Here is a 15167-nt window from a genome sequence, read left to right as displayed (position 1 = left end):
ACTCTGCTCTCAAACGCTTACGCGATGTTGGCAACTGTGCAGTTATCTGAAGTTGTCTGGGATAAAAGTTTGAAGATATTAGAAAGCGATTTATAAGATAGACAACTTCCATACACAGCAAAGAAGAAATTGTTGTTGTTCTCCTAGAAGTCCACAATATTTAATCATTAGCTAGATGTATAAGCATGTTACTTTTTAATGTAAAAACAATAAGAAGTTTTAGCGTTAGCCTACTAACTTACTGCAATAGGCCTAACGTTACCTCAAGTTCTTGGGCTAGTGTATGCCTATTTCTAACGTGTACTGTCCGGTAGCCTAGGTTACACTGTAAGTTTGGGTCTGGTTGGATATACAGGATACAAAACATACCTAGGGCCTGGATCTTAATATTGTAGACAATGACCAGTAAGGAAGAACCAGCGATTCACAGAGCTTTGCAAGAGGTACAATTGTAAATTTGACTACTGAAGTAGGCCTAGTATGTTTGTGTATGCTCAATGATTGTATATTAAAAGTATATATACGTATGTTGGAATTACTTCCTTGTCCCATACGTAGGTAATACATTCACAATTTCAAAAACCTGGGTAGGTTTTCATCACACTAACATAATTGTATTTTTGACTCTTTAGGGCTTTTTATTTGGTCTTTGTGACAGATGATTCTGCAACCAAAACATATTAAGCAGTTTAAATTGTCAGAACTTTTAAGGATTCTGGCATTACTAGTTGTATTTCAGTTGTCTTAAAGTGTATCCCTTTCTGTCCAAAATGAATATTTTCTTCAGTGACACAGAGTAAACCAAATCAAAACATCTTTTTCTTATATTTCAGATAACTGAAATGTTGCATTTTGCTACAGATAGAACAGCACACACTACCTTCAAAAGTCTTAAACTAAACATCAAAACAGCTGGAATAGAAGAGGACCTTGAATCATGTTTATTTCATTTAAGGTGTTGGTATTAGATTATTTAGAATCTATCACTTTTAGCTAAAAAAGAAGAATTTTGTATTGTTTCTGACAGGCAATGTTTTTCATAGTGAGATATTGATTTTTTGTTTGGTATTGTGAAGGCAAGCATATGGTCATCATTGCAGAAACCCTCTGGCATTATGTCTAAACTAACATTAGAGTATTATAAAGTCACATGAATGGTTTAAAGGCATACTACCTTTCTAAAACATTTGTGTTATTTTTAAAATTGGAATGTAAAACCAGATTGATAATTTTGAAGTCATTATCTAAAGGTAACTTTATCACCTTCATAACAGTTTAATTAAATTAAATTAAATATTGATTTGAAGTGTGTTGTTACTTGTATTATTTTCCACTATGTTAGATTGTTAGTCGACTATCTTCACTGTTAACTCAACGAAACTTGTTTGGTATCATAACTCCACTGGTCATCAATAAAAGTTACTTAAGTTGTTAATGCCATTTAAGAAACTTTCATTGTTTGTTAGGAAGTGGGCCTTTAATATTTTCTATTATGTATATTGTGTCTATTGTATTATTTTTTTCTCTGTACATGATCGCTATGAAATAAGAATAAATAACATACAACATTGTACACACTTATAATGTATTGATATTAATTTCAGTACAGTCCAGCTCAGCCGATCCAGAAGAATTTCTATCTAACTGTATGTATCTATTACCTTATGTCAACATTCATCAGGTTATCATATTTATATAACATTACTATTAGTCTTGTTGGAGAATACAAATTTATAGCACCGAAATTATTGCTATTAAGGTGGTATTTTCTTGCATACAGATGAAGATTTTGGAGAATTACACAAAGAAAATCATTCATTAACATATGTTATTGTTTGAGAGTTGCAGTAAGTCTTGTTTTACAATACTTTGCTGAAGTGTTTTATTTTCCTGATATTAGTGACACAGACCAGGGATAGTGAGCTGCTTTCTGTTCTGAATGCCATGCAGTTGACAGAGGATGAGAGTCACTTGTGTGTACAGTACTTCCAGTCTGCTGGCTTAGTCACACAGAAAAGTTTTCAGGTTCAACATCATGAAGACCAATCTACATTTGGCCTTCAATGCATTAAAACCTCAACAAAGTCTTCCAAGAAAACAGGGGGGATCACTCTACATCTGCGAGTAAGTCATCATCTACCCCAGGATGTTATCTCATGAGGGCTATGATAATGGAGTTTGTTTTGTGTGTGTCATTAAGATTAGGATAACAAAAAATGGAGTGCAATGGTAAATGGTTCAGTGATGCCAACTTACGTTATATCCATGAGATGCCAGTCTTATTTCTGATCTCTGATAAAAGACATTGATGCATGTAAGACATGAAACAAAAGTTGATTTTTTGATTTTATAATTGTTGTTTTCTCAAATGTCACAAATACATCATAGTGAAATTATGCTCAAAATCACATGATGTTACAATACATACTCACAGTGCCTGTAACTCTAGTATGCACAGTATATAAAATCAGTTGGTTGTTTCCTTTCGGGTCATAATTAAAACGGTATGAATTTACTACTTGTTGACAGCTTGCAAATATGTGAATGATTTGTTTATATTTGTTTTATTTAAGATCCTTATCTCCAAAAATGTAATGATGCTGGAATGTCAGAAGATATACAAATATCTTTGGTTGTTCAAAATGTTCAACCCACAGGTAAATAAACTTAGGATGAACTATAAAGGAATAACTTTTCTACGGCTTATATTCCTCCATTCTTCTGAAATAAATCACTTTTGGAGTAAATGTCTGTGTGTGTGGTTTTTATACATGTACAAACTGAATTACTTATATGAATTGAATCTTCGGAAAAATAAAACTGTTGCAAGAAAAAAATGATAAATACACTTCACTGGATTAAGGTGATCAAAATGACATGAATTGATATGATGTTGAAAAAAATCATTGCTTTTAATATAATCTATCATTAAAATTGTTTTATTACTTTCCTTTTCTGATTTCAGACACACTTGGAGTTTAATATGACAATCTTTGAGAATTTGTGTGAGTCTGACTTTAGGTATGATACAACTGAGCTAAGCAAGGGTTTTCAGTATGAAGGAGAGTAGTGTACTTGTTACTATTGGCTAATCAAGGGTATTCAGTATGAGGGAGAGTATTGTACTTGTTACCATTGACTAACCAAGGGTATTCAGTATGAGGGAGAGTATTGTACTTGTTACTATTGGCTAATCAAGGGTATTCAGTATGAGGGAGAGTATTGTACTTGTTACCATTGACTAACCAAGGGTATTCAGTATGAGGGAGAGTATTGTACTTGTTACCATTGGCTAACCAAGGGTATTCAGTATGAGGGAGAGTATTGTACTTGTTACCATTGACTAACCAAGGGTATTCAGTATGAGGGAGAGTATTGTACTTGTTACCATTGACTAACCAAGGGTATTCAGTATGAGGGAGAGTATTGTACTTGTTACCATTGGCTAACCAAGGGTATTCAGTATGAGGGAGAGTATTGTACTTGTTACCATTGGCTAACCAAGGGTATTCAGTATGAGGGAGAGTATTGTACTTGTTACCATTGGCTAATCAAGGGTATTCAGTATGAGGGAGAGTATTGTACTTGTTACCATTGGCTAATCAAGGGTATTCAGTATGAGGGAGAGTATTGTACTTGTTACCATTGGCTAACCAAGGGTATTCAGTATGAGGGAGAGTATTGTACTTGTTACCATTGGCTAACCAAGGGTATTCAGTATGAGGGAGAGTATTGTACTTGTTACCATTGGCTAACCAAGGGTATTCAGTATGAGGGAGAGTATTGTACTTGTTACCATTGGCTAACCAAGGGTATTCAGTATGAGGGAGAGTATTGTACTTGTTACCATTGGCTAACCAAGGGTATTCAGTATGAGGGAGAGTATTGTACTTGTTACCATTGGCTAACCAAGGGTATTCAGTATGAGGGAGAGTATTGTACTTGTTACCATTGACTAACCAAGGGTATTCAGTATGAGGGAGAGTATTGTACTTGTTACCATTGACTAACCAAGGGTATTCAGTATGAGGGAGAGTATTGTACTTGTTACCATTGGCTAACCAAGGGTATTCAGTATGAGGGAGAGTATTGTACTTGTTACCATTGGCTAACCAAGGGTATTCAGTATGAGGGAGGGTATTGTACTTGTTACCATTGGCTAACCAAGGGTATTCAGTATGAGGGAGAGTATTGTACTTGTTACCATTGGCTAACCAAGGGTATTCAGTATGAGGGAGGTATTGTACTTGTTACCATTGCTAACCAAGGGTATTCAGTATGAGGGAGGTATTGTACTTGTTACCATTGGCTAACCAAGGGTATTCAGTATGAGGGAGAGTATTGTACTTGTTACCATTGACTAACCAAGGGTATTCAGTATGAGGGAGAGTATTGTACTTGTTACCATTGACTAACCAAGGGTATTCAGTATGAGGGAGAGTATTGTACTTGTTACCATTGCTAACCAAGGGTATTCAGTATGAGGGAGAGTATTGTACTTGTTACCATTGGCTAACCAAGGGTATTCAGTATGAGGGAGAGTATTGTACTTGTTACCATTGACTAACCAAGGGTATTCAGTATGAGGGAGAGTATTGTACTTGTTACTATTGGCTAACCAAGGGTATTCAGTATGAGGGAGAGTATTGTACTTGTTACCATTGGCTAACCAAGGGTATTCAGTATGAGGGAGAGTATTGTACTTGTTACATTGGCTAACCAAGGGTATTCAGTATGAGGGAGAGTATTGTACTTGTTACCATTGGCTAACCAAGGGTATTCAGTATGAGGGAGAGTATTGTACTTGTTACCATTGACTAACCAAGGGTATTCAGTATGAGGGAGAGTATTGTACTTGTTACCATTGACTAACCAAGGGTATTCAGTATGAGGGAGAGTATTGTACTTGTTACCATTGACTAACCAAGGGTATTCAGTATGAGGGAGAGTATTGTACTTGTTACCATTGGCTAACCAAGGGTATTCAGTATGAGGGAGAGTATTGTACTTGTTACATTGGCTAACCAAGGGTATTCAGTATGAGGGAGAGTATTGTACTTGTTACTATTGGCTAACCAAGGGTATTCAGTATGAGGGAGAGTATTGTACTTGTTACCATTGGCTAACCAAGGGTATTCAGTATGAGGGAGAGTATTGTACTTGTTACTATTGGCTAACCAAGGGTATTCAGTATGAGGGAGAGTATTGTACTTGTTACCATTGACTAACCAAGGGTATTCAGTATGAGGGAGAGTATTGTACTTGTTACCATTGGCTAACCAAGGGTATTCAGTATGAGGGAGAGTATTGTACTTGTTACCATTGGCTAACCAAGGGTATTCAGTATGAGGGAGAGTATTGTTCTTGTTACTATTGGCTAACCAAGGGTATTCAGTATGAGGGAGAGTATTGTACTTGTTACCATTGGCTAACCAAGGGTATTCAGTATGAGGGAGAGTATTGTTCTTGTTACTATTGGCTAACCAAGGGTATTCAGTATGAGGGAGAGTATTGTACTTGTTACCATTGGCTAACCAAGGGTATTCAGTATGAGGGAGAGTATTGTACTTGTTACCATTGACTAACCAAGGGTATTCAGTATGAGGGAGAGTATTGTACTTGTTACTATTGGCTAACCAAGGGTATTCAGTATGAGGGAGAGTATTGTTCTTGTTACCATTGGCTAACCAAGGGTATTCAGTATGAGGGAGAGTATTGTACTTGTTACCATTGACTAACCAAGGGTATTCAGTATGAGGGAGAGTATTGTACTTGTTACCATTGACTAACCAAGGGTATTCAGTATGAGGGAGAGTATTGTTCTTGTTACTATTGGCTAACCAAGGGTATTCAGTATGAGGGAGAGTATTGTACTTGTTACCATTGGCTAACCAAGGGTATTCAGTATGAGGGAGAGTATTGTACTTGTTACCATTGGCTAACCAAGGGTATTCAGTATGAGGGAGAGTATTGTACTTGTTACCATTGTCTAACCAAGGGTATTCAGTATGAGGGAGAGTAGTGTACTTGTTACCATTGCCTTACCAAGGGTATTCAGTATGAGGGAGAGTATTCAGGGGCATAGCTAGAGTCTTTTACATGTGCAAGCCCAGGCGAGGGGTCTGGGGGCCGCCTAGGTGGTTCAGGGGGGGCAGAGCCCCTCGACGGAAAATGGCTTTAAGGAATTGTTTAGCCCCGAAAATGATGTTTGATAATGTTTGGTATTGCACTGATTAACTAGATTTATTAAAATCAAATGCATAGGCCTGTTTTCTACCTGTACATGTACCTAATAATAATGTGTTAATGTTTAGTACAAAGTGTATGAAAATCTCATGACAAGTTCTATATTTATCTTGAGTGACGATAAGTTGATTTGAGGATAGATTGACGGAACTTTCTTACGTTACGGAATTTATTCATGTGTAAAAATCGAATTATACATATATGTAAAAAAAATGAATAAATATAAAAACAGCGCCTCATATATACGGCATAAAAGTCGCACTGATAGAAAAAGTATTTTGTCTTCTTAAAGTCTATCTTGACGGGAAGTTTTATATCTCTATATCGTTCAAACAAGAGTATGTCAGATCAGTAGATTGTACATTTACTCTGGGTTGGGATTTTGGAACAATAATACCATATCTAGATAAGGTGGCTTTTTCCTATTTAGATTACTGAATAGACTCTAGTCCGCTAAACCTGCCTATATTATAAGTTTTTCGAGGTTTTTCGCCTAATATATAGACTTTATATTTGTTAAAAAAAAAAAAAAAAAAAAGCCTAATAATATAGGCACGTTTTAGCGGACTGTCTAAGTATAATCTACTCTGTGTCACTATAATTTGCGAGGTGTCACTTTTCGATATTTCATCTGTCGTCCTTTGACTTTGCGTGTCTTTCGTATTAAGCTTGTAAAAGCCATCTTGTGTCTTAGAAGATTCATATTAAGGCACCAAACAACACAAGCACTAAACACCGAGAACCCGTTGGTTGATCGTAATAAACGGATACGACTTCAGTTTTCCATTTCCGGACTTCCAAAACTGCACGGGTATATTTTAACTGATTTTGAATTACATTCAAGACTTTGACGGATCTACATAGATGTTTTAATTTTACAAGACAATGAATAACTCATACTAGGATTTTTTATGTGCAAGCCCGGGCTTTTTTTATAGAGCAAGCTACGCCCCTGGTATTGTACTTGTTACCACTGGCTAACCAAGGGTTTTCAGTATGAGGGAGAGTATTGTACTTGTTACCATTGGCTAACCAAGGGTATTCAGTATGAGGGAGAGTATTGTACTTGTTACCACTGGCTAACCAAGGGTATTCAGTATGAGGTAGAGTATTGTACTTGTTACCATTGGCTAACCAAGGGTATTCAGTATGAGGGAGGGTATTGTACTTGTACATTGGCTAACCAAGGGTATTCAGTATGCTTGTTACCACTGGCCAACCAAGGGTATTCAGTATGAGGTAGAGTATTGTACTTGTTACCACTGGCTAACCAAGGGTATTCAGTATGAGGGAGAGTATTGTACTTGTTACTATTGGCTAACCAAGGGTATTCAGTATGAGGGAGAGTATTATACAATGTACTTGTTACCATTAGCCAACCAAGAAGGCTATGGCACCACATGTGTGTATTGATACATTATATATGATATATATACTACAGAACCCTTTGCAACAAATATCACAGAAATGAAATGTTTCAAATAATTTGGGATAATTTTTTGTCACCAGAAACGAACCTTTTGTCCGTCGTTGTGCGCCGTGTGTCGTATGTCCGTAAACATTTAACATTTTTGACTTCTTCTCCAAAACTGCTGAAGCAATTTCAATGAAAAATTTGCACAAATCTTCTAATGCACAAGGCCAATCAAAATTGTGAATTGAATTATATGGTCCCCACCCAACAGGGGGCTGTGGGAGGGGTCAAAAGGGGTCAAATTGACTAAATAAAATTCCTTTAGAAACATTGTGAATGATATGACCCTATGGTCTCTCGTTTCCCTCTGGAGACAGGGGTTAAGTTTACTTAAAGTTTATATAGGAAAACAAGTAAGATTTGGTCATTTGTAATAGGAAATGAGTCAAATTGTCAGAATTATAAGTATGAGATGGCCATTGAATCCTATTTACAAATTTTCCATGACTGACCCCCAGGGGCCTTAGGGGCGGGGTCAAATAGGCTAATATTTTTTTAAATATTCTGAAATTCTGGAAATGGTAGAATCAAATATTTTTCATAAAATTGTGAATTATGTGACCCTGGGGTCTCACGTTTCCCCCTGGGGAGGGGGTCAAGTTTACTATAGTTTATATAGGGAAAAAGCATTTATGAGCATTTTTTTGCTCAATTTTCTTGGGAAATGAGTCAACAGTGTTTATATGTCTTTGTTTCATTCTATATCTGAATTCATGTGACCGTTAACGCCCATGGGCTTCTTGTTAGATGTAATAGTAATTAGCATTACTAATAATCAACAGATAAATGCTAATACAGCTGTATAATATGTGGACCCATTTACATGTTTATCATGATTCCTTGTATCAGTAATGCAAATTACTGTTTCATTTCCAGTTGTACATCTGTGAAATTATCGGAGAGTCCATTAGAAATATGTGGGAATCCATCCTATTTTTTAAGGTAAATTAATTATTGTACATGTGTATAAAATGATTTTCTCTCCCAATGTTGACTTTGTAAACAACACAAAATCATTTTACCATATAAATGATGCATATAATATAAATTATTATAACTCATTTATGTTGATTTATATTTCAAATGTTGCCAATGGCCAGTCATTTTCCTTAATCTGCATGAATACATGTGTCAGATATGAAAATTACTCTGGTTAGGTTATGTGAATATATTCCAGAAATACTACATGATTGACTTCTCTGTGTGTAGATAATAAAACAAATCTGATACGATTGGTCAATTCCTTATGTAGCTATAATTATATTCACGAAATACCCTGTTGCTGTGAAAATATCTTCTATGGTGCCATATGCCTTTTTAGATACCATGTGTAAATACTGTATTCCAGGACCACATCATACTGTTGCTCATTGCATTGTTTTATATCTATATTATATATATATTCCAGGAATACATCATACAGTTGCTCATTGCTGTATTTTAAATCTATAATATATATATTCCATGAACACATCATACAGTTGCTCATTGCTGTATTTTAAATCTATATTATATATATTCCAGGAAATTGCTCATTGTATTGTTTTAAATCTGTTTTATATATATTCCATGAATATCATACAGTTGCTCATTGCTTTGTTTTAAATCTATATTATATAATATTCCAGGAACACATCAAACAGTTGCTCATTGCTTTGTTTTAAATCTATATTACATATGTTCCAGGAACATCATATAGTTGCTCATTGCTTTGTTTTAAATCTATATTATATATATATTCCATGAACACATCATACAGTTGCTCATTGCTTTGTTTTAAATCTATATTATATATATATTCCATGAACACATCATACAGTTGCTCATTGCTTTGTTTTAAATCTATATTATATATATTCCATGAACACATCATACAGTTGCTCATTGCTTTATTTTAAATCTATATTATATATATATTCCATGAACACATCATACAGTTGCTCATTGCTGTATTTTAAATCTATATTACATATATTCCAGGAACACATCATACAGTTACTCATTGCTGTATTTTAAATCTATATTACATATATTCCAGTACCACATCATACAGTTGCTCATTGCTTTGTTTTAAATCTATATTATATATTCCATGAACACATCATACAGTTGCTCATTTCTTTATTTTAAATCCATATTATTTATATATTCCATGAACACATCATACAGTTGCTCATTGCTGTATTTTAAATCTATATTATATATATTCCAGGAACACATCATACAGTTGCTCATTGCTTTTTTTTAAACCGGTATTATATATATATATTCCATGAACACATCATACAGTTGCTCATTCCTTTGTTTTAAATCTATATTATATATTCCATGAACACATTATACAATTGCTCATTGCTGTATTTTAAATCTATATTATATATATTCCAGGAACACATCAAACAGTTGCTCATTGCATTGTTTTAAATCTTTTTTATATATATATATTCCATGAACACATCATACAGTTGCTCATTGCATTGTTTTAAATCTTTTTTATATATATTCCAGGAACACATCATACAGTTGCTCATTGCTTTGTTTTAAATCTATATTATATATATTCCAGGAAATTCATACAGTTGCTCATTGCTTTATTTTAAATCTATATTTAAATACATACATTGTATATTCCATGAACACATCATACAGTTGCTCATTGCTGTATTTTAAATCTATACTTTACATGTATTCCAGGAACACATCATACAGTTGCTCATTGCTTTATTTTAAATCTATATTATATATATTCCAGGAACACATCAAACAGTTGCTCATTGCTTTATTTTAAATCTATATTATATATATATTCCATAAACACATCATACAGATACTCATTGCTGTATTTTAAATGTATATTATATATATATATATTCCAGGAATACACACACAGTTGCTCATTGCTTTATTTTAAATCTATATTATATATATATTCCATGAACACATCATACAGTTGCTCATTGCTGTATTTTAAATATATAATATATATTTATTCCATGAACACATCATACAGTTGCTCATTGCTGTATTTTAAATATATAATATATATTTATTCCATGAACACATCATACAGTTGCTCATTGCGTTGTTTTAAATCTATATTATATATATATTCCATGAACACATCATACAATTGTTCATTGCTTTATTTTAAATCTATAATATATATATTCCATGAACACATCATACAGTTGCTCATTGCTTTGTTTTAAATCTATATTATATATTCCATGAACACATCATACAATTGCTCATTGCTGTATTTTAAATCTATATTATATATATTCCAGGAACACATCATACAGTTGCTCATTGCATTGTTTTATATCTATTATATATATATTCAAGGAACACATCATACAGTTGCTCATTTCTGTATTTTAAATCTATACTATATATGTATTCCAGGAACACATCAAACAGTTGCTCATTGCTTTATTTTAAATCTATATTATATATATTCCAGGAACACATCATACAGTTGCTCTGCTCCCTGTTTGAAGCCTGTCTGTAGTGAGATAATCCCGCTGTGTTTGAGAACCGAGGGATCATCCCTCCAAGATACTGCCTCATTACAGGTTGTAGCTCATATGGACTTCATACAGTCCAGTGGAGAAAGCCGACAGAGAAATGGTACAAAGAAGGGACTGATCAAAGTAAGTTCATTAAACAAGGAATCAATGGGCTGATATCACTGACCTACTACCTGAATCTTTTTAGCCCACCATCATTAGATGGTGGGCCATTCAAATCGCCTTTCGTCCGTGGTCCGCCGTCCGTCCGTCTGTCCGTCCGTCCGTCCGTCCGTTAACAATTCTTGTTACCGCTATTTCTCAGGAAGTACTCAAGGGATTTTTCTCAAATTTCATGTACAGGTTTCCCTAGTGTTACATGAACGAATAACAGAAAGGAGAAACCAGCAGCTAAATTCAAAACACAATTTAATTATATATACAATATTATACAGAGATGGTTTACGATATCTAAAGTAATTGGTGGTGGTACAAGACTAGTACGATGATTTAAAGTGTTACTTATCTGTATGCGAATGTCCTGGTATAATCCTTGATCCTTCCAGGTTTCAAATTAACAATAATCACAAATCCACAAGGAAAATTGAATGTCCACAGATGATTTGTAAAGTTCCAGGCAATATGAATAAATCCACACAAAGTGTTGTAATAATCCACAGATAAAGTCACAATAGCTCTCCCAATAGAATCTTATATGGCGCTGTACAATTCTTGATATGTCTTATTACAGGTCTCTCATTACAGTTCTGATTAGCCTTGGACAGCTGGAGTATATATAGCTAAACCGTAATTCAAGAATATTGGAGAACCTTCTACTTCTAGAAATATCTAACTAAAAACAGTAAACAAGTAAACACACATAACTTTCTGGAAATAGATCATTCTAGATCTCTACTTAAAATCAACATGTTTACAAACATATTTGTTTATACATGATTATATTCTAGAAAGTTCTATAACCTAAATCAATGATATGACCTTCATAGGATGTATTGATAAAAAAAACTATAGGAGTTATCTCCCTTATCTCATAACTACATGTATTTAGTGTCATACATAACACACCCCTCCTTAAAGAAAAGAAAGTTTTCTTGAAAAGGAAACTTTCTTGACATATTAAGTCATATTTAAATCCTTGATAAAGCATCTGCTAGAATATTGTCTTTCCCCTTTGATATGTTTGATGTCAAGATTGTATTCTTGCAAAGTCAAACTCCACCTGAGAATTCTTTGGTTTTTGTTTTTCATTTTCCCAATGAATGTCAAAGGGTTGTGGTCGGTAAAGACCAACACAGGCACAACTGTAGTGCAGAGATACACATTCAAATTGGTTCAAGGCCAAAATCAACGCTAAACATTCTTTCTCAATGGTGGAATAATTTCTCTGGTGTTTGTCAAATTTTTTCGAGAAGTAACAAATTGGATGGTCAATTTGTTCAGTACTTTCTTGCATCAAAACAGCACCAACACCTACATCACTGGCGTCAACAAACAGTTTAAACTGTTTATTAAAATCTGGAGCAGTCAGAACTGGTGAGTTTGATAGTATGGCTTTCAATTTCTCAAATGCAGACTTACATTCGTCTGACCAAACAAATTTGACATTTTTCTTTAACAAAGCAGTAAGTGGAGCTGCTATAACAGAGAAATTTTGACAAAATTTTCTGTAGTATCCAGCCATACCAAGAAACCTCATCAGCTCTCTCTTGCTTCCAGGAGATGGAAAATCTATAATTGATTCTACTTTGGCCTGAACAGGTTTAACCTGCCCCTGTCCTACAACATGGCCTAAAAATTCAACAGTTGCATGACAAAACTCACATTTCAATAAGTTTACAGTCAATTTCATGGTAGCGAGTCTTTCGAAGAATTCACGAATCCCGCGTAGATGGTCTTCCCACGTGTCGTGGTAGTTGATGACGTCATCAATGTATCCATCACAGCCTTCCAGGTCTGATATCACGCTGTTAAGAAGACGTTGAAATGTTGCCGGGGCATTCTTCATACCAAATGGCATAACTTTGTACTGGTACAAACCTTGCGAGGTTACAAATGCCGACACTTCTTTAGCTCTTTCTGTTAATGGCACCTGCCAATATCCTTTCAACAGGTCAAACTTGCTTACGTACTTGGCTTTGCCAACTTTGTCAATACACGAGTCAATCCTTGGAATTGGATAAGAGTCTGTTTTACTGACAGAGTTTACTTTTCTGAAGTCAGTACAGAACCGGTATGTCTTGTCTGGCTTTGGCACCAGAACACATGGAGAGCTCCATTCACTTTTGCTTGGTTCAATAATATCATTGTCCAACATGTATTGAATTTCTTTCTTTAAGTGTTCTTCTTTCAAAGGATTGACACGGTAAGGATGTTGCTTGACAGGTGGCGCATCGCCTACATCCACGTCGTGATAGATAGCATCTGTTTTGCCTGGTGTATCCGGAAACAAATGATTAAACTCAAGTATCAAATCTTTCAGTTCATTGCGTTCCTTTTCTGATAGATGACACAGTTTCTTGTCCAAGTTCGCGAGCACATCTGAATTCCGTAACTTAACACCACAGTCTAAACCTACATCTTGTACACCACCATCTAAGTCTAATTTACAAATATCAGCTGTACTTTCACTTTGTGATGGTACAGAGGCCAAAGTAGCAATAGGTTGAGAGGTCTTGCTCTCTTCTCTATCTACATATTTCTTAAGCATATTAACATGACATAATTGAGTTTTCTTGCGCCTCCCTGGAGTTTGTACAATGTAGTTAACATCATCAACCTTTTTCTCAACAATATAAGGTCCAAAATATCTAGCTTGCAAAGGCTGACCCGGTATTGGTAATAGAGCCAAAATTTTGTCACCTGGATCAAAACTTCTTGCACGGGCATCTTTATCATACCATGTTTTCATTTTGGTTTGAGTAACGGCTAAATTTTCTTTTGCCAGTTCACATGCCCTTGTCAACCTTTGCTTAAAGTTACACACATAATCTAAGAGATTCACTTTAGAATCTTCGTCCAAAATTTTGTCTTTCAAAATTTTCAAAGGACCACGTACAGTGTGTCCAAACACAAGTTCAAAGGGACTGAAGCCAAGAGATTCTTGTACAGATTCTCTAACGCCAAACAACAACATGTGTATACCTTCGTCCCAATCTCTTTTGTTTTCAAAACAATAAGATCTCATCATATTCTTCAATGTCTGATGAAAACGTTCTAAAGCACCCTGAGACTCTGGATGATAAGCACTAGACTTATACTGCTTGATCTGGAGCTGGTACATGACTTGTTGAAAAATACCAGACATGAAATTCGAACCTTGGTCCGATTGGACAGCTTTTGGAAGACCAACCAATGTAAAGAATTTAACCAAAGCCTTGACTATGTTAGGGGCTTTAATATTCCTGAGTGGAATGGCTTCAGGAAAGCGTGTGGAAGCACACATAATAGTTAAAAGATACTCATTCCCAGACTTAGTTTTGGGTAGAGGACCTACACAGTCTATAATGACTCTACTAAATGTTTCCTCAAATGCTGGAATGGGGGTGCAAAGGTGCAACAGGGATTTTCTGATTAGGTTTCCCTACCACCTGACAAGTATGACAAGACCTACAAAAATCAGCCACATCCCGTTTCAACTTGGGCCAAAAGAAGTGATCTAAGATCCTGTTATAAGTCTTGGTCACACCTAAATGCCCTGCCATAGGTACGTATCATGAGACAAACTCAGAATATCTTGCCTATACCTCGGTGGGACAACTATTTGATTGACAACCTTCCAGTCTTCCTCGGGAGACACATCAGGGGGGCGCCACTTCCTCGGGAGACACATCTGACTGACGGAAGTAACAAACCGGGACTTTCTCAGCCTCTTCCTCACTCAAAGCCCGATTACACAATAAGGAGATTTCAGGATCTTT

General features: G+C 35.3%; 1 protein-coding gene across 6 annotated transcripts in view; it reads left to right on the top strand.

Moving 5' to 3' along the window:
* Positions 1–29: 29 nt before the first annotated feature.
* LOC138319175 (uncharacterized) overlaps positions 30–15167 on the top strand; it is a 41702-nt gene continuing 26564 nt past the window's right edge. For 4 of the 6 annotated variants that reach the window (XM_069262123.1, XM_069262127.1, XM_069262122.1 and 1 more), the window contains exons 1-8: positions 30–443; positions 834–957; positions 1605–1646; positions 1901–2124; positions 2574–2657; positions 2966–3021; positions 8597–8662; positions 11184–11373. In XM_069262123.1, the coding sequence (XP_069118224.1) occupies positions 399–443; positions 834–957; positions 1605–1646; positions 1901–2124; positions 2574–2657; positions 2966–3021; positions 8597–8662; positions 11184–11373 (831 nt within the window). In that variant the 5' untranslated portion in view covers positions 30–398. Of the gene's footprint in view, positions 444–831; positions 958–1604; positions 1647–1900; positions 2125–2573; positions 2658–2965; positions 3022–8596; positions 8663–11183; positions 11374–15167 lie in introns of those variants that run through there. The other 2 variants (XM_069262125.1, XM_069262126.1) reach the window with 2 other exon arrangements.

Source organism: Argopecten irradians, chromosome 3 (genome assembly GCF_041381155.1).
Source record: "Argopecten irradians isolate NY chromosome 3, Ai_NY, whole genome shotgun sequence".
NCBI classification, from domain to species: domain Eukaryota; kingdom Metazoa; phylum Mollusca; class Bivalvia; order Pectinida; family Pectinidae; genus Argopecten; species Argopecten irradians.
This window is presented reverse-complemented; position numbering and strand designations above follow the sequence as displayed.